This window comes from Nansenia antarctica (genome assembly GCF_963989245.1).
Source record: "Nansenia antarctica genome assembly, chromosome: 16".
Lineage (NCBI taxonomy): Eukaryota > Metazoa > Chordata > Actinopteri > Argentiniformes > Microstomatidae > Nansenia > Nansenia antarctica.
This window is the reverse complement of record NC_137686.1, coordinates 21,668,529-21,685,220: the sequence shown is the minus strand read 5'-3', so window position 1 is coordinate 21,685,220 and position 16,692 is coordinate 21,668,529. Positions and strand designations below refer to the sequence as shown.

Here is a 16,692-nt window from a genome sequence, read left to right as displayed (position 1 = left end):
AGATACTGTGGGGTGATTTGAAATGGGCTGTGCATGCAAGACACCCCTCAGACATCACACACCTGAAAGAATTCTGCATGGAGGAGTGGGAAAGACGTTCTCCTAGTCAGATCAGTCATGTCAGAGACTGATAGACAGTTATTGGAAACGTCTAATTGAGGTTATTTCAGCCAAAGGCGGCAATACCAGCTAATAGGGCATAGGGTGTCCTAACTTTTTAGTCAGTAGGAATTGGCATCTTTGTTCATTTCTTTGTTAAATAAATGATAACAAAGTTAAATTGTCATTGTTTTTGGTTACATTTTGTTTGTTTTTGGTTCAATTACCTATGTTTGAAAGAAGATCAAATATGATACATTTTTCTTAAAGAAATAACATATAACAAAAATAATATTTCATGGGGTGTCCTACTTTTTTCACATGACTGTAATTGACCATCTTAGAGCATACATTTTCATATACACTTAATGGAACACATACTGTACTGTCTTCCTCTGGTGTTCATAGGTATTAATGACACTTTATATCACTCACCGCTCCAGTAGAATATGATGTATTGTATCTAACATAATCTATATATTAGGAATTATGATAAATTATGCCTAATGTCAATTGCCATATAAATCGTACACTTACTAAAGATAAGATTATAACACTTGATAAGCAAATGCAAGAATTCATGGCTGATTTAGATTGTAATTATGATCTTAATATAGGCCTATGTCATAAATCATCATATGAAGACCAATGGGCTTAATGTAAGACTTGCTTGTTAACAAATAGTATGTTAACACACATCAAGTGTCCGTCAAAAGAGGCCATCACAATAAACTTTGATATCAGAATAACTCAAAACAACTTGTTTATCAAACACCTCACAGTGTGCACTCACAGTGAAATTATGCTTGTCTTTTGTATTGATTTGTAAAAAAAAAAAAAAAAGTGCACTTTAATGCATCCGTGGTCACTTTCAAGTCATGGTTCTTTAGTGGGACAAAAGGGTAGGGACAAAATAGTAGAACAAGTTTGTCCTGCACAGCAAGTTAGTCCTGCCCAGACCATCCTGATCAGTGCCTCAACAGAAATTGAGTGATGAGGTTGATAGAATTGATTAACTGATGGGTGGATGCACATTAGTGGACCATGGTGGCTTGTCATTAATGTTGCATATTGCTATGGTTTTATAATGTTTATATCTAAGAGATTGAAAGGCCTATAATGCAGTAATTTCTGGCCAATTGAAATCTTCTGACCGGAATATAGCGTAGCAATTCGAAAATACAGCACATATTGTGAACATTATAGAGGCTGGGTATCCTGTGTCTGGTGGTATGAGATACAGACTGGGTGTCCCCACTGTCCCGTGTCTGGTGGCATGAGATAGATAGATAGCTTCGCCTATAGTTGATACTGTAATGGCATTTGGTATGTTGGTGTGATGCACCTTACAACCAACAAATGTCTGATCATTTCAGTCTGTGAACATCATCTATAGCCTATGTCCTGCCGGAATCAGGAATATCACAACATGTCACTTGAGCGCAGTGCGTCTGTTTGGCGGAGATATCCTAGACCACCCCTCACTGCAGTGGAGTTCTAAAAGAGAAATATTATATCCGAGGTGCACCCCCTGTCCCCCTCCCACCGTCGAGTTCGCAACATCCTTACCGGCTGCGGATGGAAAAAGCAGGACGGATGAATTAGAAAGAGCTTTATTTATTTTTCCCTTTTTTCTTTTCTTTTCTTTTTTTTTGGCATTTTGAGGAGAGGGGCTCCCAACCTCATCTCCTGCACTGACCCACAGTGAAAAGCGGATACAAGGTCAGTAAAAACAAGCACTCTTATTCTTAATTGTACTTTTGTGTGATACAGTATAGGCTCATATATACCAATAGCCTACCGTTATACACTATTTAATTGGAACAATGTATCATTTACATGCTGGCCGCATAGGCAGAAACAATGCCGCAACATGAATAGTATTCATTCGTATGCAACACACTTAAGCTAGTCCTTCTCTCAGCCCGAGAGAATCTTGGCAAAATAGTGTGATTTCTTTCACTACTTTCATTACTCCTCAACTCAATCAAGTTGCTTATATGCGGCATTGCCAATAGAATGACAGCTTTTTTTTTCTTCTTGTTTTACCATGCCAACCTAAGGTGGAAATTATTTTTTTCCCCCCATAAAGCTACATGTAAAAAAAACAAAAAAAAACAAGTTTATTTGATATTATTCTAGGGCTCCGTTCTTGGTAATTTTAGGCCATGCTAAATGTGCTTTGAAGTGAGTTGCGTCTCACATAGCAGTGCAGCTGCCGTACCGTGGCAGTGAGCAACTGGCAGGGCTAAAATAGGAAGGGGAGATGTGCGCAGCTGACGAAGCTGATTCTGAGGAGAGTGAGGCGTTGCAGTCCTATTTAAGTCACTTGCACGGCCTCTTCTAGAATCAACAGTGGACATAAAGGCCAAAGTTGTTTTAAGATGGCCACTAGAGTATTATTTTTACTTGACTTGCTGAATAAAATATAATCACAAAATGTTTTGTATTAATAAATACAAATAAAAAAACACAATATATAAACATATATATTATGTTGAATTACATAATGTTTGATTATGCATTATCAACATAAACCAATGTTAGGTTTAAAGGTATTCAAACGTTAAACCTTTGTAAAGACTAAAACGTTGAGCTTTCCGAGTAAGCCAAGTAAGCCAAGCCATGTAATCAAGCTCAGGTTGCTGTGTACCATCTTACAGTAACATAATCATGTTGTAAATATGATTTCATAGAGTATACAGTAGTTGTCATCTATAGCCTTTTAACCCCATACAGAAAGACCACTGTGATAGAAATGTTATTGATAGAGCCGTTTTATGAATACCACTGTATTGCTTATGGTAAGTAATACCTACAGTATTGTTGCAAATCAAGACAGGTGGATGGTTGGACATAGACTACAGGTAAAAACAGACTTGCATAACTGATCAAACCATGAGACCGGTCCTGACTAGTTTCGAAGAAGCACCTCAGTGTCTTCAGCCCTATATGCCCCAACCACCAACACCTGCATCTATGACCTAGTTATGCTTCCTCCCCTGTGAAGGAGGACGTTGCTAAGCCGCATTGTTTAGATGCTGGTCTAATATCACAGAAATATGAATATGAGATACAGTATGTCACATATTTGCAACAGTGACTGTAATTTGCAGTTTTCACACATGCGCTGAAACACTCAATACATCAGGATTTTTGCTACAGAGACTAAAAGACTAAAGTTTGCAAAAAAATATGTTGTGCTAGCTTGTGTTTATGCCATTGGTTAAACACAAAATGCATAGGCTTGAACTAGGCCTGCTGTAAGATCTCAAGATAAGGTCTCACCACATCATATGTTGCGCATGTACTGTACCTGTTCCACCAGTTCCAATGTACTGGAGGGCTGATTGCAATACATTTACCTTCTATTCCCACAGGTTCCCTTTGTGTGTGTGTGTGTGGCGTTAGTGAATCAACATGGGGCTCAAAACTGCCCTTCCCAAATTTGAGCTGTACCTCTACATGGCTGTACTCTCCACAGCCTTGGTTTGGGCTGCTAGCTGGATATTTGAAGCGTCAAGTGGTGAGTGGATCCTGAGTTGTAAATGTTGTTTAAAGAAATGTTACAATTGCAATTCATGGATTGCATGGAGTGCATGGATAACACATTTCTTCATACCAAGTCACTTTCGACTACCTGCATGTTTCCATTAATTAGTTAGTTGTAATAGTTGTAGCACTTAGGCAGACTCAATAGCACGACTTGTGGATGCAAATGCAAAAGAATAGTCTTTACTTGAAAAACAAAAAGGGTTGGTACACGAGTATAGGCAGTCAGTGGGTAAGCAGATAATCCATTACGGGGTTGGCAAAGCAGGGTTCGGTACACAGGATGATCAATAAGAATGCAGGCATATAATCCGTCAGGGAGATGGCAACAGGGAACATCAGAAAAACAAGTGAAGATCAAAAAGCGGGAATTCCAACACACTAGTAAAGATTGCTGATTCCTAAGTTTGGCACAAGGGAGAAAGACGAACTGGCACGTAGACATGGGTAAACACAGACTAAATCCACAGGCAAGTATGATGAGGAACAGGTGAAGCCTGTCAGGGCAGGGTAGACAATCACACAGACCAGAGACACACAAGGGCACACACAGGTAGTGAGGTGTCTGAAACAAGGAACAAGGTGGACAAGGAACAGGTTTTGAGACAAACTGGAACTAAGGAACAGGACGAGACGTTACATTAGTTCCCTTTTAATATTAATTTCTTCATTCCTAACTTGGAAGAATATTGATCACCATTTCGTTCCTCCTATGATACTGTATCATACATACCAGCCCCAGGACTTGCCAATAAGACATGCATTATCTAAATCTATCATTGTATTTAATTTATTATTATGATTGAGATGATTGCATCTCCCTGTTTGAGATCCTTAAGTGATTCTTAGGTTAATCTGTCTATCCATGAGAGCTATATTATTTTTACTAGCCCAATTAGTAATGTCCTACATCTGTACTTGAGGTGGTGAGGTGAGGATATTTTTGAAGCAAGCGGAAATTATGTCACGGTAGAATAGTCAGTGTATGTCTCCTCGCAGGCAGCTCAGGAATGCTGTACTCGTTTCAGTATGTTGTAGAGCTGAAAGTAAGGTTCTACAGTCAGTCTTTTCAAGAGTTGAATTTGAATACACTGTTTACTGTTTGCATGAGCAGAGATTTATGCATGTCAGATTGTGTAGAACAGGGTTTATTGTTTCCCTGTATTCTACTTATCTCTTGTATAAAGTAGTTGATGGTTTGTCTTTGGCCTTAATCTTGTAAACAAGATTATTGAAGGAGAGTGTGGGGATGATGTGTATTTCCTATTGTGATTGTCTGTCAGAGTTGCACAATTGACATTTATTGGATATACTCAGCACTCACATCTATTGACAACTGTGAAGAGGCATTATATCTTTGGCCATTTTCCCAGACACTTAAGGCTTTCCGTGAACAGACCCTCTAAATCCAATTTCCTTCTATTGATGTAGTGGCCATTACTGTAGTCAGGAGAATCTGTAGTGAGGTTGCGCTATGAACCTGTAAACCTCAGGATGAGATAACATCATTTAAATCTGTTGGTCTAAACTCAGATAGAGTGCTGTTCTTACCTTTTTCCATGTGACATCACATGGGACATTTCTGGATAAGCATTTGAGGCCCATGCTGTAACATAATCTCCTAAAAATAGATTATGGCTTTATGATTGTGTAAAAAGCTTTGTGATAAGTAGGTTACATAATGTTGCTCTGGAAAAGGCGGTAGTTAAAATGCAAACCTTTTTTTAAACACATGTTATTTTGAATTGTAATAATGGTCAGATCTGGGAAAATAACAATGTACCACAGAAGGGCATAGGCTGTAGATGAAAGACATGTAGCCTACAGAGTTGGTCAAACTATCCATACAGTACACACAGTAACTATCCCAGGCTATTTGATCCCCAATATTGTAGGCGGATTTGGTGGCGCCAGCCATGTGATTTGAATGTGTTTAAATGTGGCTGATAAAAAGACAGTGAACGTCTGATCGTCATTGTAATGTATATACGTAGTATAGGCCAACAGGCCTCCCCCATCGATGTCTCTGATGTCCTATTTTTGGGATGGTATTTAAGGACAAGGACAAAAAGATTTTCTTTGAGTTTTGGGTTATGCCTGTGATGAGCACCATTCTCCTGTGTGTCCATGCATTAGACTTATGGTTAAACTTCCATTTGTTTACTAGAGTTTGTTTATTTTATATGTTTCTTCATCTTCACATGCATCATTAGCAACACGTAGAGTCAAGTCATTGGCTTCAGGTATTGGACTAAATGTAAAAAAAACTTGGGGTTTTAATGGAATCTAGGATCCAATATGATGTGTCTGTCACACAGGGATGAGCAAATAATTATCAGCCATTATTAACCATAAAATTGGTCATCACTGGGTCATTGGTCAGATTACGTAATGATAATTTGCGGTAGTTGGTCATGTGACAACTAGTGTGTAGAGTCTGCGTTATCATGTCCATAACCATCTGGAGTTGTACTGGGGAATAAATGCATGTTTTTATTCTTAACCTCCTGTCCAGTCCTTTCTCTATCCTTCAATGTTTTTAATCCAATTTGTAAATATCCAATATAATCTCACTGTATCCACTTTCCAGTAAAATCCACTTTTATGATTTTTAGAGAATGTGGGCAGGAAGGCCTTCAAACAGAATGTGAAGCCAGGATATCATTACTTGGGCAGGAAAATGGTAAGGAGTTCATTGTGGAATTCATGTATTGAATAGTTATATTCTAATATTTATATTAATTTTTTTTAAAATCTATATCAGATTTTTACAATAATAATTTTGTCTTATGTTCACAAATGTTGTAATTGAATGATTTAATTAGTTGCTCATTGTATTTATCATGTAATCTTCAATTATATGTTTTCTGATACCATAGGATGTTGCTGACTTTGAATGGGTGATGTGGTTCACGACATTTCGTAATCACATCCTGTTTGCTCTTGCCGGGCATGTGATCTTTGCCAAGATTTGTTCACTACTGTCTCCCAGGGTGAGTGTGTGTGCTCACAGCTACTGTCCCAGGTTTCCATTGCTGGTGTAACATGAGTATGCACTATATTTACAATAGGCTACAGATCATAATTGTTCTTCATTATTTATCTATCCCTCAGTTTCAAGAGCATGGTTTACACCTTATGGGAAAATGAGGTGTAATGCCTGCAGATGCCTTGATGGTGCCTAATCAGTTATACCATGTTCTAAGAGTTTGCTTTTACTTTGTCTTTTGCTTGCAATGAAGATTGGTATTGATGGATGTAAGGTAACATTAAACACTTAATTCAAAGACAACTCATGTCATAGATTTAATCCAAACCATCATTTCCATTAACATAATATTCACCCAGCCATAATAATCATTGTTTACAAGGTATCTGTTTTGTTACTAATGCCCATACATGATTTAAAAGGTTCTTATATAGATGTGTAGATAATATGATATAAACATGTCATACTTGTATCATAAACACAAACATTATTGCAAAGAGGTCACATCTAACTTCATATCTGAGTTGAATGTGGATATTGGACAATAAGACATGGTTGTATATCAAAGTTGTCATAACATTGTAATAACAGCAACCCTTCCTCCCCACAGCACAGGTCCTTGATCTATGGAGTGTATGGTGCCATAGCGGTCCTGGTCAGCATGGGCTGGGCCTACATCACACTCATCCTGTCTCACTGCATCGTACTCTACAGTGTTGCCCTTCTAAAGAGGAAATGGCTCTGCTTTTTGGCTGGTCTACTCAGCTTGGCCAGTATCAAGATGGAGCCCTTTAATACCTGGCAGGTGAGTTGTTTAGGTATAAGATATACACAAGGTACTTGGATACACCTTCCTATTGGGCAGGTAGAAGCATTTCTGGTCCATTGTGAAACAGTTTAAGTTGCAGATACTAGGTCTGCAGTCTGTTGACTCAATGCAGAGGTCCTCTGATGTCATGCTCACATGTAGTCCGGTTGTTTCTCCAGGAAGGCTTTGTGACCGGCTCTTTTGACCTCCAAGACATACTGTTCTACGGAGGGTGTGGCTTTAGCATCATGCGCTGTATGAGTTTTGCCCTTGAAAACTGTGAGAAGAAGGATGGGAACTACAGCTTCTGTGATCTGCTCAAGTACAACTTCTACCTCCCCTTCTTCTACTTTGGCCCCATCCAGACTTTTGATCAATTCCATGTTCAGGTGAGCAAATACTTCTAATTGAATGAAAGCCTAATTAGTTTCCCAGTAATATGTATATACGTCACTCACATGTTTCACACAGAAAAGTGTATTTGTCGGTTGTTATTTTCACCACACCATTTCTCTACATTTCATAACTTTTGTAACCTCACAGGCCAACAACCCTATCCTGACTCGTAAGGACAGGGAGATGTGGAACATTACCACTCAGGCCTTGTTGCACCTGGGAGGGATTTTGGTGGTGGACGTCTTCTTCCACTACCTGTACATCTTGACCATCCCCAGTGACATGAAGCTGGTAAAGCAGCTGTCCGATTGGTCCCTGGGTCAGTCAGTGTGTTCTTTAAACTCAAACCTTTACCAATCAAGGAAAAGCACCATTGGTTGTGGTTGAAGTAGTCTTGTGAGGCTATAATGTCTGGGTATTGTGCAACTATTGTTGTTGTGATATACAGTATTATTCTAACACAGCTCTCATTTGTTTTTGTTTGTTTGTTCCCTATAGCTGGTCTTGCCTACTCCAACTTGGTGTATGACTGGGTGAAAGCAGCGGTCATGTTTGGGGTCATTAATACTGTGGCTAGGCTGGACCACCTTGATCCTCCTCAGCCTCCAAAGTGTATCACCATGCTGTATGTCTTCTCTGAAACGTAAGTACCCACCGCGATTCACATGGAGACATCTTAAAACAACGCATTGCCACCTTGGGGAACATTTCTCATTTAAGTCATGAGGTGTGCACTACAATATTAGCTTTTATTTATGTGATATGTGAATGTATCAAAATGGCAATCAAATAGCTTTCTACTCTTTTTCATTTTCAGGCACTTTGACAGAGGCATCAATGACTGGCTGTGCAGGTAAGTGTTTGACGGCAAATCACACAGACCTATTGAATAGCTCAACATCATTTAAAATCCCATGGTTGTTTACACTCCTCTGAACTGAAGAGAATTCACTAACAACTATATATCTATATATCTCATTTTACAGGTATGTATACGATTACATTGGAGGAAACCATGACGGGATCTTCAAGGAGCTGTTGGCCACCATCTGTACCTTTGCTGTCACCACCCTGTGGCTGGGTCCATGTGAACTAGTTTACATCTGGTCTTTCTTCAATTGCTTTGGTCTCAACTTTGAGCTGTGGGTGGCCAAATTGTTCTCCATTCCACCCTTCTCCACCATTGAGGTAAGCTCTGTGACACAACGTTACCTCCTGGAGAATGGTTATTAAAGAAGACTTATAGGGACTAGATCTAAAAATGTCCTTTCTCCACTGCGCCACAGGGTGCCCTGGGTGGAGCCATGTCTCGCAGGATCCGTGGTGTGTTCAATGCTGTCAACTTCTGGACCATCATCCTGTACAACGTTCTGGCACTCAACAGCCTAGAGTTCGCCAAGCTGGTGGGCAGAAGACTCATTGTCAAAGGTAAGATATTGTTTTAGGATAGTAGATAATACGTAATACGTAATATGTAAAATGCTCAAAGGCAAAGCCATACAATGCGATGTGAAGTCGAAATGTTGTTTGCTAGCTACCTTTCTAAAGTAATGTACATAAAGTATGTACATACATAGAACGAAACAGGGCTTGTCTTGTTTATCTAAGATGTTGTCACACAATTCACACCACACAAACCTGTTCTTGACCAGACACTGCATAGTAGCCAACTGCTGTTTAAAAAAACATAATTGTTCCTGTCACATTCTAATTCCTCTTGTTCTCCAGGTTTCCCTCTGTCCACCCTGTCTGTGCTGTTGGTGACCTACTGTGGTGTTCAGCTAGTGAAGGAACGTGAGAGGCAACAGGCCCTACTGGACGACCCTGAGCCAGCGAAGCCTGAGGAAATAGGCAAACAGAAGGCAGAGTAGACCAAGGAGGGGCCCGTTTTTGAGGACCTGGTCGCAAACACCCACTCACATTTTTACGTCCTTCAGTGTCAGTACAGTACTGAACCAGACTGTCACAACAAGTCATCCCATGGATACCCTACTGTATACTGTAACACAAACAAAAAACAGTTTGCGTTTGTTTTTCTTTTTTAAAAACAAGGGTTTTTAACGGTCAATAATGATCAAGATAGTAATCCAGATTGTGTCATATAAAAGTAGGGTCTACTCTTATTACCCTGTTTCTTGTATAGCATTTACATTATATATCAGCAATAGATGTTCGTACATACAAGGCCAACGTTTCACCGTGGAGCTCTATCACCAGTTCTCTGCAACACATTATACATTTTGTCGGCTTCTAGATCAAATCGTCCTCGCAGACCCAGGTCACCCAAAACGTCCACTTACCCATCAGTCCGACAATTAAAGTCACATACAATTGATCACCATATATTATCAAATACAAAAACATAAATGAAAAAATCATACATACAATAGACCTAGACATACCCTTCATGTTAATTGGGAAATGTGCTTATTTACCAATTTATATTTAGTTATTTACTACCTTTGGCTGATATGTTTTTTAACTGTGAAAAGTCCTGAAGTGCACTTGCTGTAGTTAATCACCTGTCCTTTGGTACAAACACACCAAGAGTGCATTTGTTATTCATGCTTTAACAAAAGATGGAGATCAGGAAGATGGTTATAGAAGGAAGGAAGATGGAATAGTTTATGCAAATATACCTAATATATTGAAGACGATAAAATGGAAAAGAATGTACAGTAGATACAGATATGCAAATATACCTAATATATTGAAGACGATAAAATGGAAAAGAATGTACAGTAGATACATTCTGTTTGAATGTATTTTGTGTTTATTTTAATGTACAGTACCATGTTGCACGACATAGCAGTACATAGCAGCACATAAATGTGTTCTGTTTTTGATCTGACAATGCCTTTTATTAGATCATATTTGTGTTGCCTTTAACCCCAAACTACTGTATATCACAGCGTTAAACCTTAGCCTACATCCAGGGGTTTGTTTTTAGACTTGAAGTAACCTTCTAATCAAAGTGCCACTCTTAGTGAATATGTTAGAGTGAATAAAGTGGAGGCCTTCTCTAGTCAATAGCTTGGCTATTCCGTCCATTGATGCTCTTTCTAAAGAGATATACACGTCACATTGTGTATTCCGCTGTTGATGTGATGTTCGAATGGATTAATGAATCGAATCTCTATTTATATCTTGAATTGGAAGGAATCCAAGCCATTGCACTGAAGCCAATCCATGTTACTGTACAGAGATCATGGCTGCTCCACCCCCCATTCTCATTATCTTCAACCAGAGATTAAGTGTGACATTTCTGCATACCTTTCATAACCCCTGTCACATGACACAGGCTGGAAACATGCCACTGAGTCAGAGGACGTCACTCTATGAAAAGCAATATCCCCAGCAAGGAATATGAGCGAGTTTGAATCCTGTCACCAAAACCTGTAATGTGTCTTCTGTATGGGAGAGAGTAGATATCCCCATGCTGAGTGCTACTCTCTACATCTTAGGTCAAAGTATTTGTTTCTACAACACTGATGACTGACTGCGTTCATTTAAATGGTTGAATTTGTAGTCTCATAAACTTTATCCAGAGTTGATTTTTCTTTCTTCTGGTTGTGATTTGATAAGATGTGGAGATATAATAAACTGGTTGGAATAAACAGTTTGGTCTCATGTCCCTTTTCATGTCATGTCTTATACTGTATACATTCAAATACATTTACACACCGTCTGAAAATACAGTAGATTCAGTATGTCTTTACAGTAAAGTAGTAGTCACTGACACCACAAGAGGGCCCTGTTTCACTTCCAGTATGCATTTATCAAATAAAAAATCTAATGAAGTGTTCTCATTGCAAGTGGCTTGATCGTTTGAGACCATAATTACTTTTTTGCTCTGTACCCAAATTGGGTCCCTGGGTCCTTGGGATTTTTTCCCCAACAAATAACAGGGGGAGTTAGATTCGTTCTCACTGATGATTCACTTGAATCTATTTGAATCAGATGACTGGAGTGGGTGACAGACAATGTTGTAGCAGTCCTCCTAAACAAGGGATGAGTCAGGTATCAAGAGAATTGTGTCATATCATGTGACTGGCACTCTCTATACTCTTCCAGAAGCTTCTTTTTCAATGTCCTATCTGATTCAAACTGATTTGAGAGGACTGGGTAAGTCAATTCAAGATGGAGGATACTCTGTACCTATATGTTATCTGCCAGGTTACTTTCACCTATCCAATCTTTCTAGATCAGTGAGGCCAAGGAGATAGAATGTAAGGGAGGATGTCTCTACAAAGTTTTAGGACTCCACCAGGTGGACTAGCGAATGCTAGGGGGAGGACATCACTCTTCTATGGGTAGTCTGTCAGCTGTTGGTGGTGGGCTGCCCAGTACCAGAGCGAAGAGGTCATCTTTCACATCCACCAAAATGGAGTCCTACATTTTGTGAAGCCTGCCTATAAATACACCTTGAGTTAAGGTCTGACAGTAAGAGGCAGCTGCAGGTCCTAGCCTACTACCAGTGTAGACTAGCTACTCCAACCTATTTTTTTCTCCCTCTGCGTAGAGGCTGTGAATACAGGCAGTCCTGTTCTGTCGTGGGGAGCGAGCAGGGCACCCCTCGTCCCAACAACTTCTTTTAAAATCCCTCCCACAACAACATATAACAAGAAAAGATGGCTGCCAAGACCATAGACCCATTGGAGCAGCCGCGTATGTACCAGCAGACCTTGCTTCAGGATGGGCTCTGCGATCTACTGGAGAATGACAAGTTTGTGGACTGCGTCCTCAAGATCCAGGACAGGGAGTTCCCCTGCCACAAGCTAGTGCTAGCTGCTAGCAGCCCTTTCTTCAAGGCCATGTTCCTCTCCGACCTGGAGGAGAGCAAGAAGCGGGAGATCGTTCTCAAAGATGTGGAGCCCACTGTCATGGGGATGATCCTACGCTACATCTACACTTCTGACATTAACCTGACGGAGCAGAATGTTCAGGATATCTTCATGGTGGCCAACATGTACCAGATCCCTTCCATATTCTCTGTGTGTGTCTCCTACCTCCAGGAGAAGCTGGTGCTGGGGAACTGCCTGGCTATCTTCCGGCTGGGGCTGCTGCTGGACTGTGCCAGGCTGGCTGTGAACGCCAGGGAGTTTATCTGTGAGCGCTACGAGCTTATCGTTAGGGACCAGGACTTCCACCAGCTAGGGCCTAGCGAGCTGGCTGCCATCATTACCTCGGATTCTCTCAACGTGGTGCGGGAGGAGGTGGTGTTTGAGTCCTTAATGGAATGGGTCGGGTACGACAAAAACGAGAGGCTGAAGGACCTGCCGGACCTGCTGCACTGTGTCCGCTTCCGGCTCATACCCCAGGATTACTTTGCAGAGAAGGTTGAGGGCCACAAGCTGATCCGTCCCAGCACGGAGCTCAAGAAGGAGCTTCAGCTTGTAAAGGATGCCCACAAAGGGAGGTTACCGAAGGTCAAGAAGCCAGAAAACAGGAAGTCTGGGGCAGAAGGAGGTGAAGAGGAGGAGGAGGAGGGTTTGCTTCCAGGTATCCTCAACAATAACCCACGTTTTGGAATGTTTGAAACAGACCTGATACTCATGATCAGTGAAAGGGGGACGGTGGCGTACGACCCGGTGGGGAACGAGTGCTACGTCGCCTCAGAGTCCACAGAGATTCCCAAGAACCACTGCAGTCTGGTCACAAAGGAGAATCAGATCTTTGTGGCTGGAGGACTCATCTACAACAAGGACAACAAAGACCTGCCGTTCAGCTCTTACTTCCTGCAGGTATGGCCTTCAGCATCACTCCGTAGTGTTTGGTTGATATTTCCACTGCGCTTTGCACATATTTTGGTTGTGATTATTATTTGGGTTTGTGGATAACTTGAAAAGTACATTGACTAACTGTGTGAAGTGTATTTACCGATTATTCAATGTGTTTTGATCTTCCCAATAAGTAATGTTGTAATAACATGTAATAACATGGTAATAGCATATGAGAACCATGATGAACTACTCCTGTACTGTATCTTTCTCTTTAACCTCAGTTTGACCCCATGAGTTCTGAATGGCTAGGGATGCCCTCACTTCCCAACCCTCGCTGTCTGTTTGGGTTGACCGAGGCAGAGAACTCCATCTTTGTTGTGGGTGGCAAGGAGATAAAACAGGGAGAGCATGTTCTGGACTCTGTCATGATCTACGATAGACAGTGAGTTCAGTGAATTCAATCTATCTCTGAAAATCCTTATCTCTCATATCATCCTTCCCTTATCTCCTGTTCCCCAGGAGAGTTAAATCTAGTTTAAGTGATGTTATTTTTCTTTCCACACACAGGTCATTTAAATGGGGGGAGTCAGATCCTCTTCCCTATCCAGTTTATGGCCATGGAACTGTGTCACATAAGGGGCTTGTTTATGTCATAGGTGGAAAGACAGAGAGCAAGTAAGTAAAGAAATCACCTCTGAGATGTGTTATGTTCAAATCATGAATGCACAAATGTCTATGACAACTCTCTTTACATACTGTTGTTTTGTACTCTATAGGAAGTGCCTAAAGAGGGTGTGTGTCTATAACCCCACTAAATTTGAGTGGAAGGAGCTGGCTCCGATGAAGACGGCCCGTTCTCTGTTTGGCATCACTGTTCACAACGACCAGATCTACATAGCAACCGGGGTGATAGACGGAGGCCTCACCAGCAGTGTGGAGGTGTATGACATCGCCAGCAACAAGTGAGATAGTGGTTTATTTATTGCGATCATCATGTAGAGGTTTTGCAGATGCGTCACAGAGTATGATACAATGTTCTTGATATAGTATTGTCCTATTTCGCTTATCAAACTCTTTAAATAGATCCTAAAGCAGCAATGAATAATGTCTCAATGGCTACTTGACTCACCAATACCTGTGTGTGTGTGTGTGTGTGTGTGTGTGTGTGTGTGTGCGTGTGTGTGCGTGTGCCTGTGCGTGTGCGTGCGTGCGTGCGTGTGTGTGTGTGTGTGTGTGTGTGTGTGTGTGTGTGCGTGTGCGTGTGCGTGTGCGTGTGTGTGTGCGTTTGTGTATGTGTGTGTGTGTGTGTGTGTGCGTGTTACAGGTGGTCTGAGTTTGTGGAGTTTCCCCAGGAGCGCAGCTCCCTCAGCTTGGTCACGATGGGAGGGTGTCTGTACGCAGTAGCCGGCTTCGGTATGATGCCCAGTGAGACCAGTGAGGAGCCCGTCCCCACAGAGATGAACGACATCTGGAGGTGAGCAACTTAGCCTCAGCATCAGGTCATCATGTCTACCGGTCATTATGTCTACTGGTCATTATGTCTACTGGTCATTATGTCTACTGGTCATTCACCGGTCAGGTCACTGGATACCTTGATTTGAAAACTTGGATGACACAACTACTCTCACACTCATTCTCCACACAGATTTGATCCGGAGCCGGAGAACTGTTGGAACGGGATCTTGCGAGAGATCAGCTATGCAGAAGGGGCCACCATTCTCAATGTGCGTCTTAACACTCTGCGTCTCACCAAGATGTAAGCCACATAACCACACAGGGTTGCGGTGAAATTAGAAAAAAGAAAATTTGACAACAAGATGTCACTCTGATGAACTGTTGGGACAAATTGAATTGTAATACCATGGGACTGTGGTTGGAAGAGTGAGATAACTCATAACATGTGAATAGTTCACCCATAACATGCTTTATGTTTTGGCGTTTTTAAGAACAGGCAGTAGGGGAAGTCAGACACAAACTGTAACTTGTCACGAAGGGGAGAGCTTGTCAGCCATATCAATGTAAAATGGTTACCCTGAACCTATTGTATAAAAATGAAAAATGTGTTAATTTAAATACAATTTGTAAATCATTTTTTGTTTTTATTATATGTTGTGTTTTCTTTATTATTTGAATGCTTTATATGAAGCAGAAATAAAGATGATGGTTGATTGCTTTTCTCTCATGGACCTCTGTATTTATATTCTTGTGTGTAGTCATCACTCGTTGTATTTGTGCATAATCAGAAACCTGTCTAATCCTGGACAAAATTGTATCTCTATCCATGACATAAATGTATGCATACTGTACAGAAACACTAGGTGGGGCTATCACACAATGAACACTGCATGCGGGATTACTATCCCAGCAGATAGAGCTTGTTAATGTGAGTTTGGTCCAAAGAGCTGGTGGAGGTAGAAACTTAAAGGCTGGTGGAAGTAGAAACTTAAAGGCTGGTGGAGGTAGAAACTTAAAGGCTGGTGGAGGTAGAAACTTAAAGGCTGGTGGAGGTAGAAACTTAAAGGCTGGTGGAGGTAGAAACTTAAAGGCTGGTGGAGGTAGAAACTTAAAGGCTGGTGGAGGTAGAAACTTAAAGGCTGGTGGAGGTAGACACTTAAAGGCTGGTGGAGGTAGGTGGAGGTAAAGCTTGAATAGATAAATCACAGTGGAGGGGAAGGGAGGCGGGTGGAGGCAGAAATCGGGATATGATATAATTTATTATACTGTTCCATGTATTACAATGAGCCCCTCCCTCTGATTTCCACACCACCAGCCACCACTGGTACTGGACACACACTCACCTGCCACTTTATTAGGTACACCTTTTCAACTGCTCGTTAACGCGAATATCTAATCAGCCAATCATGTGGCAGCAAGTCAACGCATTTAGGCATGGTCAAGACGATCTGCTGAAGTTCAAACCCAGCATCAGAATGAGAACGAAAGGTGATTTTAGTGACTTTGAACGTGGCATGGGTGGTGGTGCCAGTCAGATGGTCTGTTTTGAGTATTTCAGAAAGTGCTGATCTACTGGGATTTTCCCGCACAACCATCTCTAGGGGTAACAGAGAATGGTCAGAAAAAGAGAAAATATCCAATGAGCGGCAGTTCCCTGGGCGAATATGGTG

The 16,692-nt window shown here is 41.1% G+C and overlaps 2 protein-coding genes across 2 annotated transcripts; both read left to right on the top strand.

The window, feature by feature from the left end:
- Window positions 1-3,519: 3,519 nt before the first annotated feature.
- On the top strand, window positions 3,520-9,715 carry hhatla (hedgehog acyltransferase like, a; the record flags this gene model as incomplete). Its single annotated transcript, XM_080546695.1, has 12 exons — window positions 3,520-3,625; window positions 6,267-6,334; window positions 6,531-6,644; window positions 6,894-6,914; window positions 7,251-7,445; window positions 7,628-7,837; window positions 7,992-8,163; window positions 8,343-8,487; window positions 8,662-8,697; window positions 8,831-9,032; window positions 9,131-9,272; window positions 9,573-9,715. The coding sequence occupies 12 exons, from the start codon at window positions 3,520-3,522 to the stop codon at window positions 9,713-9,715; spliced, it is 1,554 nt and encodes a 517-aa protein (XP_080402821.1).
- Window positions 9,716-12,475: 2,760 nt separating this feature from the next.
- LOC308171806 (kelch-like protein 40a) lies at window positions 12,476-15,327 on the top strand (the record flags this gene model as incomplete). Its single annotated transcript, XM_080546692.1, has 6 exons — window positions 12,476-13,588; window positions 13,849-14,009; window positions 14,135-14,242; window positions 14,344-14,529; window positions 14,892-15,041; window positions 15,213-15,327. The coding sequence occupies 6 exons, from the start codon at window positions 12,476-12,478 to the stop codon at window positions 15,325-15,327; spliced, it is 1,833 nt and encodes a 610-aa protein (XP_080402818.1).
- Window positions 15,328-16,692: the final 1,365 nt, after the last annotated feature.